The 23,492-nt window shown below is 42.1% G+C and overlaps 3 protein-coding genes across 3 annotated transcripts; all 3 read right to left on the bottom strand.

The window, feature by feature from the left end:
• Positions 284–5,277, bottom strand: LOC8066349 (dihydrofolate synthetase). Its single transcript, XM_002442260.2, has 10 exons — positions 4,695–5,277; positions 4,502–4,599; positions 3,811–3,961; positions 3,552–3,614; positions 2,730–2,891; positions 1,882–2,073; positions 1,655–1,754; positions 1,298–1,432; positions 1,070–1,201; positions 284–972 (listed from the first exon to the last, which is right to left on the bottom strand). The coding sequence occupies exons 1-10, from the start codon at positions 4,980–4,982 to the stop codon at positions 590–592; spliced, it is 1,704 nt and encodes a 567-aa protein (XP_002442305.1). The 5' UTR covers positions 4,983–5,277; the 3' UTR covers positions 284–589.
• Positions 8,114–11,140, bottom strand: LOC8066348 (AP-3 complex subunit delta). Its single transcript, XM_002442259.2, has one exon. It carries the CDS (start codon positions 11,049–11,051, stop codon positions 8,205–8,207), a length of 2,847 nt encoding a protein of 948 aa, XP_002442304.2. The 5' UTR covers positions 11,052–11,140; the 3' UTR covers positions 8,114–8,204.
• LOC8068816 (chaperone protein dnaJ 15) lies at positions 14,194–22,419 on the bottom strand. The gene is made up of 12 exons (XM_002442258.2): positions 22,052–22,419; positions 21,761–21,905; positions 19,486–19,609; positions 17,650–17,732; positions 17,458–17,569; positions 17,281–17,385; positions 17,126–17,176; positions 16,100–16,189; positions 15,911–16,019; positions 15,673–15,821; positions 15,527–15,580; positions 14,194–14,677 (listed from the first exon to the last, which is right to left on the bottom strand). Exons 2-12 carry the CDS (start codon positions 21,889–21,891, stop codon positions 14,459–14,461), a joined length of 1,227 nt encoding a protein of 408 aa, XP_002442303.1. The 5' UTR covers positions 21,892–21,905; positions 22,052–22,419; the 3' UTR covers positions 14,194–14,458.

Raw genomic sequence — 23,492 nt, 5'->3', positions numbered from 1 at the left:
TCCATCCTTTTACCAAATGGTGATGCTCCTAATCTAACTATCTGCAAAATCGTGCATGCTACTGTGCTTGTTTCATTATTCACGTGAGCTCCCTAAGTCCCACTAGTAATCCAAAGCTGGCCTACCACGATTACAAGCTGAAGACTGTAGACGACAGCGTACACTGCCATGCTAAGGTTCTGTACGTAGCTAGTCGGGCCCGTAACACAGACGAACGAGCGGCAGTAAGACAGAACGTGAAACCACTAGTTTCTCCAAAAAAACAAAACAAAAAAAAAACGTGGATCCACTTCACCACAGATGCCTTGCTTGCCTGCCGTCCACGCGTGTCAGTGCCACATACGATGACCAGCCAAAGATGCAAATGCAATGCACACCACACGAATGATCCATCTCGGAATCTAAAAAAAAAGGGCATTCGAGATTATTTTTCCCCAATCTCGAATTTCTCGATCAGGAGCCGGTACAGCTTAAGCAACAGCACCCACCACTCCGAGATCAGTGTAGTGTAGCCACACACACACACACACACACACACACTCATCCAGTGTAGTACATGGCATGAAAAGATGAAATATGGTTGGTTCCTCTAATGCCGTCCCAGCTGTTGCAGTACGGCCCCGACGAGATGCAGGGAGCCGGTCACGCAGATGAGGCCTGGATGAGCCCTGCCTCTGCTCTTCTCCAGGAGCCGGGAGGCAGCAATGATCAGGTTCGAGGAGAACGGCCCCTCGTCTTGGCACCCGATCACCATGGGCGGCTTTCTTCCGGAGCTCGACGATGGACTGCCCAACAGATCACCAATGTGCTCTGGGGCTTCAGCGCCACTGACGCCACCGATGTCCACACACTCAATGCCATGATCACGTGCTGCGGCTATCCACACTTCTTTCAGGGACGAGGCTGGCATCGCGCGGGAGGTTCCTCCGGCGATGCTCGCCTCTGTCAGTAGAACGACGTCAGGCGTTTGACCTGCAGCAAGTTTCATGAATAATGTACCATCAATTTCAGCAATAGCTGCGCCTGCCTGAACTTCAAATGCTCAGCAAGGGATGAGCGGTCCTACTACCTGAGAGAAGCTGCTCAGCAAACGCGAGATGCTCCTTGTCAGTAGCCATTCCGACAACAAGCGCTAGAGGCCCTTCTGGTCTGACAGTTTTTATCACGCCTGATAAGGCCTTTGCAGATTCCTCAGTATGCGCTGCAAAACATAGTTCAAGCATCACCGACTGACACTACTAACATCGGTGGAAGGGAGGGATGTCGAGAGCAGGTTATAGCAGAGGTTAAGGTTAACCTCCATCGATTAGTACAGTAGATGCACCATTGAGCCCAAGTACTGAGGCTTCCTCTGCTGTGAGAAACTGGCTCCTCCCAGGAAGTTGGGTCTCTTCTAGGCCCGCTTGGATAGAAGCATCAGAGATATCCCATCCTTAACTTACCAAAGCCATGCCATAGGAGGAAAAATAGATCAGTGAATGTGTGTGAGGGGCAAATGAACAAAGAGCCACACAAAAAGCAAAAGTTCAGGCCTCGTTCGTAATCAAGCTTCAAGGAACCAAAATTTAACATGCTATTAAAACTAGACAAGTGTCGCTTCGATGAAACTGGATGGATGGACTGTCAGAGCAAATTGGCTTAGGAGTATTGTTACCTTCACTACGGAGACAAAGAGCTGCGCAAGCAGCTGTGACAGCATTCTGACGCTGATGATCTCCCAGTAGTTGGAGGTTTATGTCTTGCATTTCAATGGACTGAAAAGGATAGTTTGCGCTGATCAGTCAGAGGATTTGAAAAACCGATGGGAACCTATCAATTTCAGATGAAGTAATGTTAAAAAAAAAATCAGATGAAGTAGGTGAGGTTCCCAATATAACTCACCAAGGGCACATCATTTGAAATCTTTATGTTGATGTAACAGCGTTGATACGGCTTACCATTATCCCAATCTATGCATTTTGTAAAGCTCTTCACGCCAGGATCACAAGCAGATATCACGGGAGATTGTGTCAAGAATGCCCTGTCACGAATAATTTGCTCAATATCTGCTGCAAATGGTCCACCAATCACAACCTGACAAAATGTTTGATATCCAGGTTACATCTTGTCTAGGTCTGAAAGTAACCTCGAATTTAGAAAGAAAAAAAATTGCAGTGTCCTCATTTGGACCATGTATACTATGGTAAGAAATTCATATATGAGTGGAGGAAATATTAGTGAATAAGAAGGATTGAGGAAGCTAAATTAGAAGAAATTGGAAGAGGGAGAGTTTCTACTGCTGCTGCTCCTTGCATACAGTGCAATGTGACAAGACCCAAGACATGATGCAACATCTGAGGTAACACATTATGTAGCACACAACTCAATGTTAAAATGTTGCTTTAAGAAACAAGTCTGAGAATCAAAGCAGTCTGGGTAAACATAAACAAGAATAACTGAATAAGGGTCTTGCATATCCAATCATAAGGATAATACAACTGGACAAGTCTTTTAGAAAGATTCAAGAAAAAGTTTAACATCTTTCTCATGTTATTGAACAAAAACGAGACAAGATTCTTACAATGGAATGAACCAGGTGTCAGGAGCAGAGCTTGTCATATCAACCATTTAATACAAGTACAAAAATAAGTGCTAGACACATTCAATTTTAATTGTAAGCTCAAGGTATAAACAGGAGCAACTAGATACTGATAGATATACAGAAGGAAAATGATAAGAGAATTACATACTGGTCGTCCTTGTTTGATGATTCCAGACTTTGCTATTGCTATGCTTTGCAGGGAGCCACCCAATGCAGCCAGATGTTCCCTCCCTACTGTTGTTATGACAGATGCTGCTAATTCAGTACTTCGAATAACATTTGTTGCATCCCTAGCTCCACCAAGACCTGCCTAGGAAACAAATAGACAAATGCAAGCACTACTGATATTATTTTTATGACTGTGCGAATCATTATTGGACAGATGATATTGAGAATGTGACTCAACTTTGAAAAGTAAGGCCCTTTGCCTTCAAGACAAAACGAACCTATTTCATTGCCCTTATGTTCATTTGATCTTATATTATAGTAACATCCATCGGAAAGCAATCACTGAAAGTGCTAGCAAAGCATCACTTTTTTACTTATTAGCACTATTTCCTTCAGTCTTGTATCTCATGTGCTTTACTGCTTTTGCATGCTAGCCATTTGGCCTACAATCTCATAATACATCAGTTGCCTATTCTACATTCCTAGCAGCAGCACTCTTGTGACTTCTGCTCAGCACAATATAAGATTGTATGCTTATCTATAATTTGGTAAGCCAATTCAGTCTAGACAACATCCTATATGCCCTCTCAACTTAGCCATTATCTGGCAGAATCAACTTGTTACCATTTTTGAAGGGCTCCATGTCAAGGCTTGCCTAACCATGCAAAGAACTTGTAGAAAAACTTTTTTTTATTCAGTGGTATCAATTGCATTACTTCCTATTTCAGTCTTGACATTTAAAAGCAATGAGCACAAAACTTGAGAGGTCATATAAGAAAGTAGCAGATGTCCTGTAACTTACTTCAATGATGGCAATGTCAACATTTTCTTGTGAGAATAGAAGAAATGAGAGAGCAGTGAAAACCTGCAAAGGTATGCAGATAATTTCTGGAAGTCATGACTATGATCAAATGGGAAAAAATAACATGAACAGACTCAAACCAATAGTATTTGGATGTAGGAAAAATTTCCCATCAGTTGCTTACAATAACTATTTGTATGTTTCCGCAAAACATAATCATCATAAAAAACAGGTAGGATGATTTCCAATAATAAACTACCTCAAAATGTGTCAGGGATCCATTTTCTGACTCTATTGCTTCATCAATAGCTTCCTTAGCCTCATCAAAAAGATCACTCAACAGTCCTACTGGAACAGGGCCTCCATCATTTCCAACAGAAATCCGTTCACGTATTGTTAGAAGATGTGGGCTGCAGAGATGACAGAATTATAGCAGTGTTAAAAAACAGTGAGACACAATGGAACTGAACAATTACAAACCATCTAGAATACAGGATAACACTTCAATACCTTGACATATATCTCAACATGATAAGTGAAATATAATATTCCAAAATATTTGATAGAAGGTTCTTCAAAAAAAAAATGATAGAAAACGAGATCCAGTTAAAGAAGTTATTGACAGGATAGCACTTATACATAATACATGTTCAATCAAAGCTACTTAAAACAGACTATATTTTGCTCCTGCATGCCACATTGAATTATTTACATCCCCATTTATGCTATTTCGCTTATTCATACATTTTGCAATTCCAATTTGATACCCTCTGTTAAAATTTGATATCAATTGACAACCTAGAGGTTAAAACCATGTTTTCTATGCAATTGTTGGAGCAAACAATGATGAATTAATTCATAGTCATGGCCCCTATATCGTACTGCCACCACAAAATTTCCGTCTAACAGCTGCACACGACTGACAGAGATGATGAACGAACTAAGATTACCTTGAATAACAGCCCACATTGTAGCCTTGCGCCCTCATGATATTGGACAGGAACGCAGCAGTAGAACCTTTCCCCTTGGTGCCAGCGATATGCACAGCCTACAGATACCACATCAATTCAGCTACTCCAACATCTCTGCATCCACTGAACAGAACTAGTAGCTACGAAGATGCCATCCGGATGGAGACCTCACCGGGAAGTGGGTGTGAGGGTCGCCGAGCCGGCGGAGGAGCCTGCGCATGCGCCCGAGGTCGAACCCGTCGTCGGAGTCGGTGCCGGCGCCGCGCGGCACGCCCGAGCGCTCGTAGTTCCGCAGCCGCTCCATGTACTCGAGGAAACCCCCCAGCGGGCCCTCCTCCGCCTCGCCGCCTCCGGCCATCACGGACACGCCGCGGCGAGCGGTGATGCCCTTCCTCTCCAGCAGCAGCAGCAGACCGCCGCGCGGGAGGCGGAGCGTGGCGGGGATGCGGTGCCCGAGCATCCGTCGCGGCCGTGCGGCGGGAGGCGGCGGAAGGCGCGCGGTCGCGGCCGTGACGCTCAGATGCGGCGAATCAAGCGCGCGCGCGCGCGCCCGATCCTTGCCACGGGATACAGATGAATGTTGGGCTAAGGCTTGAGCGGTGGATGCGTCGGTGGGGAGGACGCCGGAGTCGGGCAGCGCCAGCGGAGGACGGCCGCGAGGAGACGACAGACCCGGAGGAGTAGGGAGCAGAGCTTGAAGGCTGAAGCCTGAAGATGGACTGAGGCTGAAGTCAGCAACAATGGCGACTACAGATGCTTTTTATCTGAATGAATTGCAGTTGTACAGTCTGGTGTTCTCATGAATTTTATCCGAATTTTTATTAGTCAAAAAAAAAATCTATATGTATTTTTATGTGACATAAAAACCGAATTTTTATTAGTCAAAAAAAAATTCTATATGTATTTTTATGTGACATAAAAATACGTATAGAATATTTTCTTTTGACCAATAAAACGCTTCAAGTCAAACAATATCAGTGAAAGATTTGAGATTGAAACATTTTTTTTGAATTAATAAAACAATGGGAAGCCTTGTTGCCTGACAAAGTGAACTTTGTTGTTAAGTCTGACAGACCCCAAATTGCTCGCTGTTCGGCTTCAGTTAACTCAGTCCATTGCCATTTGCGGGCAAGAAAACGAGGAGAACAAAGCTTGGCATCCTTGTATTAATAAGGAGAAGAAAGTATATTAATTAATACAACGGCGACGCATTTCTGAACTTAAAAACTGTCAATACGGCAGTTCAGACTTTGAAAATGCAGCGTTCCTTTGGGGTCTGAAGATTGATTCTTTTTAGTTTCGTGATGCACGCGTAGAAGTTCCAAATGCATGTATATCCATGTTTTTGTTCCATCAAAAAAAAAAAATGTTGCTTGGTTTTAGACGTTTGTCTTCTGCGTATCATTTTATGTATGACGGTTCTAAGTATTACAGTATCAAACTGATGGTCCACCGCTTTTCTATCTTCCACTATTGCTTCCTGTCCTGGAGAGCAAATTTTCATATTCCTGGACGTTTCGAAACCATAATAATGGTTTCTTGGCTCCGACGAATGTTGAATGGCAGAAATGCTGATGTTGCAAAGCCTATGTACTCATACACTCCGAGATACAGAAACAGCCCCTTTAGAACGCGAAATTCTTTTTCTCTTCTTTTTTCTATGATTCAAAAATTCCCAGCTTCCAAAAGGCCCCAAGCGTCAGAGTGGCCCTAACTGCCAGGTTGTTTTTGTTACTGTTCCCTATTATTTGTACTCTCAGCTTCAATTCCTAAGGTTATCTTAAATCAAACTTTTAAAACTTTTTTGTCCGAATTTCTAAAAAACACCAAGATTTATAATATCAAACTAGTACCATTAGATTTATCATATAATATATTTTCATAAGATACTGATTTTATATTAAAAATATTGATGTTCTTTTCTATAAAGTTAGTCAAACTTAAAAAAAGTTTAACCGACATAAATTCTAGAAGTTAAAGCTTTAAAGGACAGGAGGAGTATCTAAATATACTCCGAATCTTTGCACACAAAAGTCTTGCCCTAGTGGCCAATGATTCAGGCACACGAGACTAATAATAAACTGAAACTGAACAAGCAAAGGGAAAAAGGACGGACACACCGCACTAGACCATGTTTGGGGTGCTTTTAGCTAGGTTTGGGCACAAGCTAAAGATGTGGAAATGCTTGGTGATAAAATGCATCTGGATTGTAGCCCATTCCTTATGAGAACCACCTACGAAAAAAATTCTCCATACGCATTACCTTTAAGGAACTGCCTGTTTATGGATAATTAAAAAAAACTGCCAATTTATGTAGTCCTACAAGCAGTTCAAAGATATCAATCAGTCCCATATCTCCATAGGCAGCCCATAATTTTGTCAGCCAGTGGAAATGGGTATGGAAATGCAAGGGGCGTCCGAAGAAATGGTTTTCGTAGCAGTAAACAAACATCTCTGTCTCGCTCTTGCATACGAAGGCGCTAACCTAGTGGCAGATGCTGCTTCAGCGGTGGTATAGCCATGAGGCCAGGCCATCACCAGCAGCATACATTACTTTTTTTTCTACATAAAAGAAGGGAACAGCAGAACTGAAACAACATTCACCATCATTTAGAATTCCATATCAAAAAACATCATTCAGAATTCACTTTATGTCTCCGAACAATAAAATAGCCAACGCACCAAAGAAATTTCCTTGTTGCAAACTGTTGGATTCTGTAGTGATAAACAAACAACTCATATGGTAACTGGGGGAAACCTGAAAAGAACGTCGTACTAAATTTCTGTACAAGTAAAACCTAAACCATTGTATAGTGTGTTCAAACTAATAAGCCTTCCTTTTGTATAATCATGGTACTAACTCAGAACAATGCAATTATGGAAAAGTGTGGCTTCTAATTTCCAATTCCATGTCCTGTAACACAACATGGTTTGAGAATCTTGTCAAAAACATGTGCAGATTTAAGTCACTAATTAAAGTACTTCAGCTCCTCATTTCAATTGAGTAACATGGTTGGAATAGTAGCCTATCTTACTTAGCAGCTAAGAAATATTTGTTTGCTTCTATTTAAATTATGCGAAAATAAGCCCCACACATTCAATGAGTCATTTTGAAACAGATCTATTGATGTGCAATGCTATACTAAGTTAATAATATGTATTTGAAGTTTTACATGGCCTGTTAGCATTGATGCATAGCCTTGTTTGGCAATATAACCTCGGTTGATATATTATATAATTGAATAATCTACCCCAACATGGCTTGTTAAGATTATACAATCTAACATCATAATCCACCTGTATATAATCTGTCCTATTTGGCTACCGCTCAGATTATATAATCTAGGTGGTTGCCAAACAAAGCCTAAGTAGTTTGCATGATTTCCACAATTTTGAGAAGTAGATGGGAGGGTTATAGTCTTATAGAAGTACACATAAAGTGACTAAATAAAAACTGTGTCTGGCTCTCACAGTATGCCATATGAACTAACATATTTCAATAGACCTATCAAGGAGCAAATTGCATCAAATGCTATGACTAGACATGAAACAGCATGGCCAGTAACAGATCAAAGACGAAACAGCACCACAGGTCAAAAGAGAATGAAATGCATTCAACTTCAATGAACAAATATCCACATATATTGGGTAACTGAAGTGTACCAGATGAGTCTCTTAGATGCTATAGAAGGAAATCTTGAATGACTGGAGCCTGAGGTACAGTATCAGGCTGAGTACTAGACTTTTCTCTATGCTTATGTTTTCCCTGACGATGCCCACTTCTACCAGAGCTTCTGTGCTTTCTTTGTTCTTTGCCATCACTTTCAGCAGGATTTGCACCTTTCTCTTTATCATGGTTTTGTTGCTTACTTGTTCTACTAGAATGTGAAGCAGGATGGCTTCCTAAATTCTCTATCCGTGGAGTGCTAGATTCATTACTGCTTGTTTTGTTTAGCATTCCTTCCAAGTTTATATCTGAAGTCCTTTGTGAAGACAATGCTTTAGCATCACTACCCAAGAGCACATCACGTAGAGCACCAGACAACGGGTCTTCTTTTGGAACATTTGCACTAGGCATCATAGAACTGAGGAAATCCTCAGTATCCAACTTAACTACTTTTGGTCTGGACTTCGTGGCCGTCGACTTTTTCCTACCAAATACAAGTTCAGCAGTCTTCAACTTGTCATCATTAACAGAATTATTGCTAGAAGATGGTAGAGAATCGTTAGCTTGAGGGTAATCATTTGGCTCGTCCTCAGTTTTCCCTGTTTGGAGATAAAAGAGCCCATGCCTCTTGCGATGCTCAGAAAGAGAAGACGAACCAATTGACACTGCAGGCTCATCTCTGGTATCTACAGAATGACGACTGCAAGGATAGAAAAAGATTGAAGTTGAGGGAGTAGAATCATCTTCACTCACCATGCCAGCAAGTTCAACAAGATTTTCATTCAGGATAAGGCCATCTGGAAGGGCCACTTTCATTTGTGCATTCACAGAAACAGGACCTAGTTCTTGACAGAACACTGTCCGCATAGTCTTAACAAGCTCTTCTAACCTGCTTGGCTTGTCACCATCAGCAACCTTCGTTTTGTTCAGCTCTTGAATCTCTCTTACTAAATGGACAAAACCAATCAGGTTGTGTGCTCTATCTTGTACTTCTACTTCATTGCAGTTAATCAATGGACCAACTGTTGTTTGAATCAGGTCAATCATGTAAAGTATAGATTCATGTGAAAAGGGGTCCTTTCGCACTGTGCTCGCCCCAATACCTTGCTCTTCGCCAGACCCAAGTGCAACATTGCTGTCCAAACTAACAGTTTGATCAGCAGCTGACCTGTCGAACGTGACATCCATTGCCATGCCTGAATCACCCAATCTCCCAACATATACACTGAAACACCATGTAATCACTTTAAATACTGCATGGATGTAGACAGCTCTCACTGAAATTGGCAGAAGCCCGGTCCTTGGTTGCAAGAGTGCTTCAACAAGCTCAACAGGATCCTTCGTTAAGTCCACATACTCACCAGAAACCCATGCAGCCGCTGAAAGAACAGGGAAGAGGAAGTGATTTCCAAGCAAAGCAGGATCAATCAGGAGAGTTCGAGCTGAACGGACAAGCTCTGGCCGGGTATCCTGCACTCTCAGTCCTACATCAACAAGCTGCCGACCAATCTCATCCCCTTGGGCACAATGCAGGGTCCTTGCCATATCCGCAAGGAGCGAAACATACCAATCAAAGTCCACCACCATCTCATACACATTATGCCCACAAGCTGCTAGAACAGCCCCAAGAATGTCATTTGCGAACTCTGGGTCTGACTTAGCAACATGTCCGATCAGCATACCAGCAATGTCCATGACGTTGTTTTCATTAACCATCCCCATAATGAGATGCAACGCCTCCTGGCGAATGTTTGTGTCGGCATCACCCAGTGACTTCGCAATAGCATCCTGACAATCATGCACCGTGGATGCATATGCTGGGCCAAGCATACCAACAGCCAGAAGTCCAAGGTACCTCAGGTTGGGATCATCATCAGCGGCAATGAACTCCTTGGCTTTCCCAATGGCAAGGCGGACCGCGGCATCATGTGCTGGCAGCGCAGTGAGCACCGTACGGATGCACTCGAAGGTCAGCGACATGGCCCCGGATCGGGTGAGGAGCTGGCAGACCGGGTCGACAATTCTAGCTGCGAGGCGGGGCTCGAGAGGAGCCAGTCGTGCAAACACCTTGAGCACCTTGATGAGAGCCCAGTTGGATCGGGAGGTGGTGAGCAGGTTGTAGAGGTCGGGCGCGAGCGGCAGGAAAGGGGTGGCGTCAGCAGGGGGCGCCGACAGGTCACAGAAGGCTGCCGCAGCCGCCGTGGACGCCCGAGGATCGGGAGAGGCGAGACACGCCGCCAGCGGTTTGAAGAGGACGGGCACGGCCGCGGACGGCGAGGCGGCTATGACGCGCGCGGCGGCGGCGATGGCGCGTGGGCTGCCGCGGGCGAGGTGCGGCACGAGGTCGTGCGCGAGGTGGACGGGGAGGTCGGGCGCGGCGGCCGCGGCGGGCGAGGCGAGGAGCTGGAGCGCGAGCGCGGAGACGTGCCGCTGGTGGGCGGCGCCAGCGGAGGGGGAGGGGGAGGGGGAGAGGTCCTTGTGGAGCTGGTGCGTGGCGAGCGGGAGCAGCGAGAGCGAGGCCGGGTGGAGCGAGAGCGACGCGGCGAGGTAGGCCAGGCGCTTGTGGGGCAGGTGCGGCGAGGCGAGGAGCTCGATGGCGGGGAAGGCGAGCGGGTGGGAGGCGACGGGGGCGAAGTGGAGCGAGGAGAGGTAGGTGAGCTTCTGCAGCGCGACGGACTTGGTGGCGGCGTCCGGGGCGCGGATCTCGCGGTGGATCTCGGAGAGCGCGCGGGCCACGGCCGCCGCCTCGCCGGCGGCCGACGCGTCGGCGCGGAGGGACTTGATGAGGTCGTTTAGGGAGCGCTGGAAGAGCGTGTCCACCAGCGACGGCGCCACGGCGGGCGCCGCCGGCGTGGAGGCCATCCGCGGTGGCTCAAGAGGAAAAGGGAAGGGGGGGCTGGATCCGTGTGTGGTTTTGGCCTTTTGGGGGTGAAAAACTGGGAAGCGTTGGCGCGGCCGAGATGGAGGAAGGAAGGCTCGCTCGAGGCGTGCCTTGGTGAGCCCTCGTTGGCAAGAGAAAAAAATAAGTTCAGTGAGAACGGTTTTTTTTTTTTACAAGGAAGATGCTTTAAGTTTATCAGCCGAATCTGCTAACCATTTAACAGTATTTTTTCTCGCAATATACTTTCTGTCATGGTTTATCAGTCAAACAAACAAGACGTCAATGGTGTGAGCACATATCACTATCTTTTTCATTCATAATAACACAATACGCATGTATCATCGATAGAATTGCTATATATTTAGGAATAGTAGTTGCAAATAAAAACTATAACTCTATTAGACTGGGGAGGTTTATGTGTAATTGATCAGATAAGATTTAGCATCCGACATTAAATTAATGCTTTATATAGAGAAGAAAATAAAATCAGAGAGGTACAATCAAGACACGGATTTATATACTCATTCAAGTAGATATGAAATTAGAGTAGCACACATGATACAGAATTATAGATTCAGGTATGGGATACCATGCATGTTTAGTGAAGAATAGTTCTATGTGCACTATGTGCTCGGTTTACAGGAGTGTCGATGATGCTAGAGCTGATTGATATAAGAGAGGATACTATCCTTCCTTATATAGTCCAAGGGTAGAGTTTACATCGAGGAATCCTGATCTTTGACTGTTTTCTAGTTTGTTACAAAGAATAGGAGTCCGATCTGAGTGGATATAAAATGTTTGGTTTGAGGAATAAACAGTCAACACATTCTAGGTGGACTGATGCATCATGAGTTCATTCCTCAAATTTAATATAACAACTTAATTCCTCATACTACTAATTATTAGCTTATGAGAAATGAGGTGGCAATGGATCAACTTATTATGTTCCACAAACCAAACAAAAAGCTAAAGACTGAGATGGTGATTAACTATTTTGTTCCACAACTCCCCCTCCCCCCGATAGATAGATTAACTTCAAAGTATATCTAATCTATGCATTTTCCACCAAGTAGTCGAGATATTCATCCGATTTGAGCCTCCTATGCACGACAGTTTCTCTTGCCGTAAGTATATCTAGAACTTGTTGTAATGACAACTACAACAATTGAATAAGTTTTTTTTTCCTAAGTAAATGCTTCTTTCCATACATGTGCGCAAAGATACTTGGGCATCCACCCAACAGAAGGCCAAAAAAAAACTCATTGTACCCAGAGATAAGGAGCTCGGTGATGAAGACCTCATCGGTGTTAGGGTTCAAGGCTAAGGGGTATATGGGTATCAGCTTAGACCTGATTGTGGTGGCGATCAAAATAGCGATAGGACAAGACAGTGGGAGCGACTGGTTGAACACTGCAGGGTAGCAGTATGAGCACAAAGCCCAAATGATACCAAGGGAGGAGGAAGAAGATAGACTCAAAGTAAGGAGGTGAGCCGATGGGTTAAAGGGTGCACACTGACCCTTTGGCAGCTCCTTTTTATAATAATTAGAGCATCCAAACCGTTTTGCATAGTTCGTTTGGTAAATGAAGGAGTTTGCCAAGTTCTAAATAAATGTGGCAAAGGTGAAAAGAGGCAATGGTTTGACATTAATCACTTGGCAAAAAAAATCTGGCGACAGAAGGAGGTCACGCGACCACGCATGGGGGCGACGGATTTCGCGCGAGGGACAGGATACCAAGCACGGAGGGGCTTGCCATATATGCAAGTCCTTTCCCTCTATTTGCTACGTTAACAAAATTGCAAAGCCCAATTGCCAAACCGTTGGATAAGTGTTTTTGACTTTTTTGCAAATACATGAATACAAAGCTTATTTGCCAAACGGTTGGAGATGCTCTAAGGCCAATCTTGAGCATCTCCAATAGTTTGGCATTTTTTGTTTGCCATTTGTTGGAGTTTGCTAACTCTGAAAAGCAAATAGGAAGGAGAAAAATAAGACATCTCCAAGAGTTTTATAAATCTGACTTGCCATTTACAAAATGTGGACCCAACTGCCGAAAGTTTTCACCACGTGTGCAGTCTCGGTCCGTTCGCGGGGTTCCTTCGCGCGTTCATCAAGTTCGCCACCACTCGCGTTGAGGAGGTCATGGCTCGGTAGCTGCTCCCTGAAGATCGGCAAGTCCACGGTCAGTCACTAGAAGAAGTGCCTGGAGATCGACAAGTAGTGCAAGTTTCTCTAGAGATCGGCAAGTAGTCCACGATCGCCACTGGCCCGTGGCCGCTGAGCCACGATCGTTGATCTATCTTGCTGCTGCAGTGATCAGTGTTTTCCAATCGCATGTGGGAGTCGCGGTCGCGCGGGGGAGTCGCAAGATCGGTGTTTGCCAAGTCGCGGACGGACTTGCATAAATGCCAAGCCTCCTCTGAAATTTGCCAAGTTTCTAAAAATGCAAAACTAATATGTAAAACTATTGGAGAGGTGTTTTGTGAATTTTGACAAAAATCAAGAATGCAAAAGCAATATGCAAAACTGTTGGAGATGCTCTTAGCGGAAGTTAATAACGTTCCATGAGTATTAAATAAATTGATATAACATAGTATAAATGAAGATTAGCGATAAAATTTCATAAGATGAAATGAGTTTTATGAGAATAAAAGTTGTTTGCATTACTTTCAACACCTGTGAGTCTTGGAAATGGACGCTTAACCACCACTGAGACTGGCTCAAGAGCAAGTATTATAATACAGCCAGCTGCTGGCTGTAAGATTTCTTTACAGCCTTTCTTGCAGCCCACTCATATAATGGTTAGCTCATCACTATTAATACATGGCCCACTTGTCTGTCTCACAGATTTTCTTCTTAACCGACTTTAAGCTTACAGCCTCTCTCCTCTTCTCTCTCCTCCAGCTCAGCATTTAGCTAGCCTTCAGTCTACTATAATACTTGCTCTAAGGAGCAATAGAACAAGTTGGATACTTGGATAGCGCACAAAACCACACAAACTACACCGGCCAATGGTAACTGGGAACGGAAGCTTTACAGACAAGCTTTCATTTTAGTTACAAAAACGTATAGTCTTTGGAAGCAAAGAAAAAAAAGACTAAAAGAGCCAACCACCATTAAAATGATAGAACAAATTATGACAATGATATATTAACTTGGTAGGCGATTGCACAAATTTGGATGTCGATGCAACTTTGCTTGGGAGGCATGGGGCAATGAAGAGTCAATTGGGATAATACATGAAAATAAAATGCTGTACCCAAACTCCTATATGCTACAAAACTCCCAGAGAACTGGGAACTAAAAAGCTCATAAGGCATGAATACAATAGGGTTTCCAAAATGTACAACAAAGTGAAAACACATGACGTTTCTGGCAAAAGATTCATCAGGCTTTCTTGTCGGACCTATTAAGGTTTAGATTAAACCACTTCTTTTTGCCAGATTTGTCTTTGCCATCTACACTACCGTTCTCAGGGCTCTCAGGAATGCTCTGCTCGACGGTATACCTACTACTGCTACTACCTGCACCAACAGGGTTTACCAAAGTTCGCTCAGTTGTGAACGAGCAATGGATATTGTCCCTTTCTCTCAGCATATCATCAACCTGCAGATATTGTAACTCTTTAGCAACACGTTTAAACAGAATCCAGAAAGGGCGTAATTTGGCAATGGTCTTAACAGAATGTTCTGACAAATGCTTATATCAAATGTGGGACAGCCTTCTTGTCAAGGTATACCTCCATATTCAAGGTATTACAAAAGTAATGCAACTATTAAACAGATTTAACAAGTTACACCCAATAATTACTCGTATTCGAAAATTTATGCTCATATTAAATGTTCAGCACTTTAGGTGAAGTAGCATAATACCTACAAGAACAATCTTTACACAAACTTCAACCAGTTAACACAAAGCACTGAACATTATCCATAAAAAGTAACAGCAAGGACAGGGTGATATCGTTTCCAAGTTTCCATACACTAGCTTTTATGCCTTAAGGAGGTGAAACGTTTGCTAAACACTTCAAGCTAAATTTGAGCTGTAAAAACACTTGAAATATGCCTATCTGAACTCTTATTAATGTTCTTCTCTCTTCTTTCGTGGCCCATGTAGACTGTCTGTACTCTTGTTAATGTTAATGTATACTTGTAACCTAGACTGAGTGGAACTGGTTGTAAGATCATTCTTCCCTAACAGTAGGCCTTATCTATGTTTTAGTGTGACTTACCTCTAGTTTAATTGTTTGGACCCACAAACCACTACATCAATGACATAGGCACTAACTATATGTACCATTATATAACTAAATATCTACTGTAATCTGGGCATCTGGCACTAGGGTGACCCTCAATTAGACTGAAATTTTTTAGAGCAGCAGCTAGGACCCCTCTTGCAATCATAGCATTTTGAAATAACATATATATAGACAGGATGAGGGGCATATATGCATACCGCTTCTCTCTCTTGTGTATATCTGGTGGTGACTTCTTGAAACCGTGCCAAAGCCTGAAAGCCGTATTAATAAGTCAAAGCTTTCTTCAAATGAAGAACACCTAAACACATATGATTAATCACAAAACAAAAATTTAGTGACTGACTTTTCTGTACTCAGTTTCAAACTGACGCAGATCATTTCGCTTCGCTAGAATTTTAGATTCTATTTCCTTCAGCCTCTCTGTTGTGTCTTCATAACTCTTTGCGCACATCGCTTCAATTATATAACTAGCTGGCTTGAAAAAATTGTCACCTGCACAATTCAATTAGGATGGCTCAGGGCAAAGAAATATGCCTCCAATACAAATAGAGAGTTGACGGGCAGACGTTAAGAATGCACACCATAGACAGCAAATATATGGGTTCCAGGTTTGAGAGCTGACACTTCGCAGGGTTGGAGGCCTTCCAACCTTTTGAAGAAGGCAGCTTCAGGATCTTTGGCCATTGCCAACTGTAGTTGTAAGAGAAAAAAAAATCTAAAAATCAGTTATGATACACAGAATAACTAACAGTACACAAAGAATTACATACCGCATTCACTGTTGAGTCCATACGGTACACCTGGAAATGCAAGAAATACATGCCTGCAGATGTCACCTTGCCAGTCTTTTGACTATCTTCCTGAAGGTCAAAGGGAAAGCTGAAGATGATATTAAACTAGAACTCTGAATGGAGTCTTCTTTAAATTCTTATCAAAATGTACCAATAAACATACACAAAATAGAGAACTGGAGAATAATTGATCAAATAACAGCTATACTATTATCCAATTGTACTATATAACTGTACCAATGCAAAATTAATAGCAGCACCAGAAAACAAATTTCCTTAGTGCTGCATAGTGTTATATTAAACATGCAATATATTGAATCCCAGAAGTTCAAAAAACATATTTCATCTACCTCACCAAATAAGTAATTTCTTTCATCACATTTTCACACGACACCCAGCAGACAAGAAATGTAAATGAAATGAATGAAAAGATAGAGAAAATATCCCAAAGCCCTAAAAAAAGCGAAACAAGTAATCCATGTCACATCTATGAACAATGAAGACGTATAGGGCAAGTAAAATAAGTGCCCGCTATACAATAAATCAGTGTCATTCATTTGACGAAATGTTGATTTTTGTTCTCAAGTTAAATTCCTATGCCAATTGGATCAAGGATCACACCTATCTTGAAATGTAAAACAGGAATCATAACATTACACCTGAAATGTGTTTAGAAAGTTGGCATAGTACATTAACACTGGTAGTAATTTTATTTTAATGATGACATGGTATTAGACTATTAGTTTAGCTGGCTTGGAAATGGCAGGTTGTGTAGCACTTCCTTGAACGCATCTAAATGTATCAAAATTACATTGGTAAGATTTCTTTCACTACAGTTAACTCAAGAGTTATCAATCTCTTTGTTATTAGAACATACCTTCAGTTAAAAGACAAATCCAGAAAATGGGGATTAAACAATATAATCTATAGTGGATGCCATCCTATTGAAAATAATACCAGTCTAACAAGGCATATCAACAATACAGTAGCACAATTAGAAATTACCTGCAGCGCAAGTCCATAACCTCCATTAACTTCTTGCTCGAAGTAAAGAAGCTGTGCATTGAACAAATAAGAAAATGAAGAAAGCACAAAAAGAAAACAGCAAGGCTCTAGTTCCAGAGGAAATGATTTTTATGATGAAAAAATCAACCTCATACCTTAAATTTACTTTGAGCAGGTGAAGTCACTCTGACGACTATTCCAGAGTGAGCTTGTTCTTCACTTATTGTTACGCCAAAAAAATGAGCACATTGCTTGTCAACCTACAAATAAAAAGGGTATAAGATAACAACCACATTGTAGATGTTTATCACAAGAACAAGTAGTATCAGAACCTTTCCCGTAGCTGATGTTCCAACAGGGAGTGGTCTCACTGTAACTGTGCCATTCATAGCCTCTTCCAGCACAGTAGGAGAAATTGTGGTCTTGATGGGAACACCAAGCTTGCTATGAGTAGTTAAATTTATTAGAAAAGTGAAACTGTGAACCTTTGGTTACTTCTAGTCTAGAAATAATAATACAATTACCTAAAAAGTGCTGCAAACATTGTGTTTACAGTTCCAAGATTGGACAAATCAATTTCCATATCCATTCCTTCATTTTCTAACGCCTGACACAAAGGAAATGCAACAAGGGTCACTCAAAACTTAATCTCAATTTCAATGATCCAATGCTAAATAATGAAAACACAGCAATCATGTATGTGTCAAATTTACAAGTCATCAAGATAACAAGCACCAATGTCAACTTTCATGTCTAATGCATCAGGATGCCATAGTTAATTGGAAAAAGTCCATATTATTCCCTCCAAGTTTGGCTTATGTCCAAATAACCCCCCAAACTGACATTTAGTTCAATTTACTCCCTCCAACTATTTAAGTTGGTCCAACTAACACCTTAAAGAGATTTTCCCATTTTCCTTTTTTGTTTCTCTATGTACAAATTATATTTTAGTTTCATTTTGTGAGGTGATAGAGGACATTATATTTTGTGTTAGAAAAATGCACTATGGATTTTTCATCATTATGTTTTATATGATATTATATCTCTAGTGTTAATTTATTGTTAAATTTCCTAAGCTATCAAAATTTTGGTAAAAAAAAGTTAAGATATATTTTTTCTAACATAACTTATGTTGTTCTCTATAATATCACAAAATTTGATATTAAGACTCAACTAATACGTGGAAAAACAGAAATAGCAAATCATGTTAGTTAAGGGGTAAACTAGACCAACTGAAATAGTTGGAGGAAGTAAAGTGAACCAAATGTAGGTTTAGGGGGTAATCTGGACATATGCCAAACTTGAGGGGAGTAATTTGGACTTTTTTTTAATTAATTATGCTTCCCAGATGGTCTAGTTTAGGAAAAAGAAATAGTCTCCAAATAACTGGCTACAATCATTACCAGGCATAATTTATCCAGAAATGAGAGTTGGTCAGGTAAATTATAACAAGTAGCCTCAGTACCAATTTATCATTGCTGTGCAATACAAGGTTGCCAATGAGGCTCTGGCACGGCAAGATGCTTCTCAATCAATGACTAGACAACTAAATAAGAATATATTACAAATTTATTTAAGACAAGGCATGTGAAATTCAAGCCCATGGTCCAACCACTACCTATTTAGGCCTTGTTTAGTTCCCAAAAAATTTTGCAAAATTTTTCAGATTCCCCGTCACATCGAATCTTTAGACGTATGCATGAAGTATTAAATATAGACAAAAATAAAAACTAATTACACAGTTTGGTCGGAATTGACGAGACGAATCTTTTGAGCCTAGTTAGTCTATGATTGGACAATATTTGTCAAATACAAACGAAATTGATACTATTTACATTTTGCAAAATATTTTGAAACTAAACAAGGCCTTCCTAAGCCTCAAGTGAAATGTAGAATTTTATAATCCAGTGAAAGGTGGTAGAGATAATTTTCAATTGCCATGAACTGGTGCTAACATTTTCCCATTATCAACCTAGTAATTACAATTACATAGATAATATTTGTATCTCCCTGTGTAACATTTCATCACATAAAAAGACAAAAAAATATATATTTGCATAAAGAATCATTGATGGACTCGAGAAAATCATCATGTATACAAAATAGATCTTTCTCCTAACAAAACATGCTTGAAGAAATATGCTGGGGTCTATCTAAAACAATGCTGACTAAGTAAACCTCAATCAGTTTGACACATTTGGGGCTAAAATAACAGTCAAAACAAGGGGTATAGCATCTAACAACTTTTATCCAACAGATCTAAAAATGTAAGGCCACAGAAGCATTAGAGAAAACAAAATAGACAGATAAAAAAATAAGTGTAGCATTGTACGGTAGATTCAATGAATATAGAACACCACCTCAAAACCAGCAGTATCATACTGCCTCCTTTTCTCAGGATCTGACAAGATGCTATAAGAATATGCAACTTCTTTGAAGAGTTCTGATGCTTCTGGGTTGCTAGCATTCTTGTCAGGGTGGTACCTATCAACAAAGATAAGGATTGTGATGCTCCAATAGGGTAGGTTATCCATCAAAGCTACATGGTTTAGGCATAGCAAGAACTATGCAAATAGAAGAAACAATTCCCTAATAAGATGGATGCAATGGAATGACATGATGTTTCAAGACCATGGAACTACATCATAACTGGATACACAATCATATCACCACAAAGGGACAGTAGCATTAGAAGGCACATTTGGTTCATTGGCTAGTTTTTATTCGCCTCGCCTATGCGAGCAATGCTTGCCTTGCTGGTTCAGGCGAGCTAAAATCACTCTGCTGAGCAAGCAAGCCAAAATCTCGCCAGCACAGACCACGAGACATTCTTGCCAATCAACCAAACGCTCATCCCCATCAATCTCCTCACTCAGCGAGGCAAGGCAAGATGTCGAGCGAGAACAACGCCCAAATCTTGCCAGCAAAGCACAACACATGAGAGAGCAATGTTCTACAAAAGGGCCTACTCACACATGTACACATAACAGATTATGAGCCTGTTTGGATGGGCTTATTTCAGCCGCTAAAAATAAGCTGAAGCCCATCCAAACACCTCGGCTTATAGCCATTTCAAACTATCCAACCACCCAGCTTATAAAAAGTTATATGCTGGATTCTCTCAGCTATTGCAGCTTATAAAAATCTGGGGTCATCAAGGACACAAAACACCAAGTATCTAAAAGATTTAAGTGGTTATAGATACATGTGTTCACTCCATCCCATTAGGGTTTCACCACAACCACTCTCCTCCCGTGTGAAGGGTCACAAAGTGCACCGTGGTGTGGGAGCGACTGTGATGAAGAGCAGAAGAAAAATGCTTGATGATTTGGTCAATTTGGTTGACTGGCTTTGGTGCTAAATCGATTTCCATGTTGACCTGAAAATATAAGTACAACTACTGCTGCTACCTATAATTTGTTTATGCTTTGTAGTTTACGGAATGATTGCTATTGTATGGAATGTAATTGAGTATACATATATAGATCCAACATTTATAAAAAAACATCAGTTACAATGGCCATTACCATAGACTGTCAACATGGTGTGAACAGCAGGTGAATAGCCATTACGGTTTATTAGGAGCTTGGATAGACAATATATGTGTAGCAGTAACACTTCTGCTTGCAATTCTTTTCATGTTGTATATCCTAGATAGAATGATAACAAGCATAACTTAAACCAGTACATGCATTTTTTCAGGAATAGTCACATATGAAGACAAAGGAAATCGTAAAATTATCCCATTATTTTTTGTTCAAATAAACACTGTTTAGTCAAAAGCAACGGCAGTTTTAAACTCAGATAAACAAAAATGTAAAGGGATATCTTTCTACCAATATAGGAACTACTCAACATAATAAGAACGGCACTATTAAATGCTCTGAAATATATCCATCTGAAGCCTGAAAAATGTTCTTTGCATTCGCTTGAAAAGATTATCGTTGATGGGTTTTTACTGTTTTCTCATCAAGAAGCCGATGTGGGAACTAAAATTCATCATTTGAGTGCACCTCTTATGAGTATTCGTCATTTCATCATTGCTAAAATGTGGACAACGAGAATTGAAATAATTAGACACTGAAATTTCGAAGCTAATTCATTAGTTCATTGCTCATAACTTTAAGACCAGGGTCATTTTCAGGTACCATGAATCAAGTATAAACTGAACCCTATGCACATATCTAGTGGTGCGGTAGTATTGGCATACAAATGCCACGTGACTTTCCCCGCTGCGAACTGCCAACTAACCCAGATAACGTGGGGCATGTTTAATAGAGCTCCTCCAGCTCGACACTCTCTATGGGATGTGATTCTGTGGCTGAAAGTGATTCTCTATTAAGATAAATTCTACGTAAAAAGTGATTCTGTGTGCGAAGCAAAGCAGGAGAAGCTATTTTTTCAGTTCCTGGCCTTCTAGTTTATTTCAAACAATCACTTCACAGAGAACTCCCTACTCAGACTAACATATTGTTTGGCAGAGCTCCTCATGAATTTATCATGGAAGCTGCTCTATGGGCTATGCCAAACAGGTGTTATGGTAAACTAATGAAGTAGTATCTTGATTTTCCTCTCTTCCACTACATAAGTCAAAGCAGCAGCATAGCAAAACGAAAATGACCACTGAGACCGTACTTGAGTGCGAGCTTGCGGTAGGCGGACTTGATCTCCTGGTCGGAGGAATCCCTGGGCACGCTGAGCACCTCGTAGGGGTCCCGACGCACTGCGGGGGCAGACGGCCCCTCCATCTTCCCCGACGACGACATCCCGGAACAAAACCCTAACAGATGCAACAACAACAACAACAGATGAAAAAAGTTTAGAAAAAATAGAATGCATCCGATCCCAACGGCCGGCGTAACGGAGCCAGCCCGGGCGCACGGCGCCCGACGGCTACACCAGCAGGTCCTCTGCCGGCGGATCTACCTTCTCAAGGCGCCTGGCAGCTCTCCAACTCTCCCCGGGCGACGCGACCGACGGCTCGACCTCCTCCCGACGGCTCGCAGCAAGGGATGCGGCGAAAGGGAGCGCCGGGACCGGGAGCTAGCTCGGGTGCCGTCGTCGCAGGATCCGGAGGTGACGCGCTCGGCTGGGAGGACCAAAGCCTCGGCAGAGGCGGCACCACTCCTCCGTCTCTATCACGCCGCCTGGGAGGCTGCCTGGGAAGGAAGGGAGAGAGAGGCGCCTGGGGGGCTGGGAGAAGGAAGGGGGGAGTGGCAGGCCTCTGTAATTTTTGCCAAGTGAGGTCGGGAGGTGAAAATTTTTTGTTTCCTACCTCGGCGCGGGCGCGAGCAGATCTCGCCGCGTCGTCCTCCTCTAGTCTAGGTAGAGGTAGGTGGGCGAGACGGAGACGGCAACGGCTAACGAGGCTGGACAGCAGGAGAGGCTGAGGACCTGAGGTGGGAAAAGAGAGAGAGAAAAAAAAAACAAGGAAAATGGCAATGAACCCCAATCTCGATTATCGTGGGAAACTCATGCCTCAATTTTTTTTTTACTCTGCACCTCAATTTTCTAGTAAAGTTATTCTACTTGGATTTTGTTTGGAATGGTATAACTGCATCGTAGATCTACTTGGGTTTTGTTTGAGGGCCTGTTTGGATTAGAGGATTTTCACAGAAATTTCAAAGGAATTCCATTCTTTTGTTTTGCTGACATCATACACCGTTTGGAATGGAGGAAAGCAGCCAACCATTCCAGAGGAAAGGAATTGCTTGCTTCACAAAACATGGGGAAAATAACATCCACTCCGAACCGTGGTTTTGCGGAAGCCCGAGGCGATTGAGGAGAAAAGATGCATTCTATCAGCTGCAACTCATGGCCAATTGATTTCCCTTCGCTCTGGATGACAGATGAGAGAACGATGCAGTTGAACGATGTCACATGAAGCTTCTCAGACCAGTTGTTTGGTGGGTCAAATGTGTCAGTAGCATATACATGCAATTTTGTTTTAAGCCTATACACTCTTGAGACCCACATTGATCTAGTTTTCCTATGTTTAGAATTCCTCTGTTCCAAACACATTTTTGGCAAGTTTTCCTTTGTTTTTCATTCCTCTGTTTTGCTACTACACATCTATCATATTCCTATATTTTTTCCTTTCCTCTGTTTTATATTCCAAACAGGCCCTGAAATGATATAAATTGTACCGTAGACAAAGAAGGAACCAGACCAACAACTCATGGCCCCGATGCCAAAGCAACACATGGAGATAGCATATTTAATCTCACCTTCACTTGAAAATAATTATTGCTACAATGATTTCAGTGAAGGTAATTAAAAATTTATTAACAGATGTTAGGGGGCTTGGCCTGTGCTAGCGCCCCCTCCCCCTCCCTAATCACACCACTGTAGAGCGGCTCCATAAAAA

The sequence above is a fragment of the Sorghum bicolor genome, chromosome 8 (assembly GCF_000003195.3).
Source record: "Sorghum bicolor cultivar BTx623 chromosome 8, Sorghum_bicolor_NCBIv3, whole genome shotgun sequence".
In the NCBI taxonomy this organism is placed as follows: Eukaryota; Viridiplantae; Streptophyta; class Magnoliopsida; order Poales; family Poaceae; genus Sorghum; species Sorghum bicolor.
The sequence above is the reverse complement of the archived record's forward strand: the minus strand, read 5'-3'. Positions and strand labels throughout refer to the sequence as shown.

Coding starts and splice junctions, on each gene's coding strand:
- LOC8066349 (XM_002442260.2), bottom strand. CDS start 4,982: ATGCTCGGGCACCGCATCCCCGCCACGCTCCGCCTCCCGCGCGGCGGT. Junction 2,074..2,729: donor TCATCAAACAAGGACGACCA/GTATGTAATTCT, acceptor ACATTTTGTCAG/GTTGTGATTGGTGGACCATT. Junction 1,755..1,881: donor TTTCAAATGATGTGCCCTTG/GTGAGTTATATT, acceptor TATCCTTTTCAG/TCCATTGAAATGCAAGACAT.
- LOC8066348 (XM_002442259.2), bottom strand. CDS start 11,051: ATGGCCTCCACGCCGGCGGCGCCCGCCGTGGCGCCGTCGCTGGTGGAC.
- LOC8068816 (XM_002442258.2), bottom strand. CDS start 21,891: ATGTCGTCGTCGGGGAAGATGGAGGGGCCGTCTGCCCCCGCAGTGCGT. Junction 16,020..16,099: donor TGGACTCAACAGTGAATGCG/GTATGTAATTCT, acceptor TTACAACTACAG/TTGGCAATGGCCAAAGATCC. Junction 15,822..15,910: donor CCATATATTTGCTGTCTATG/GTGTGCATTCTT, acceptor TGAATTGTGCAG/GTGACAATTTTTTCAAGCCA.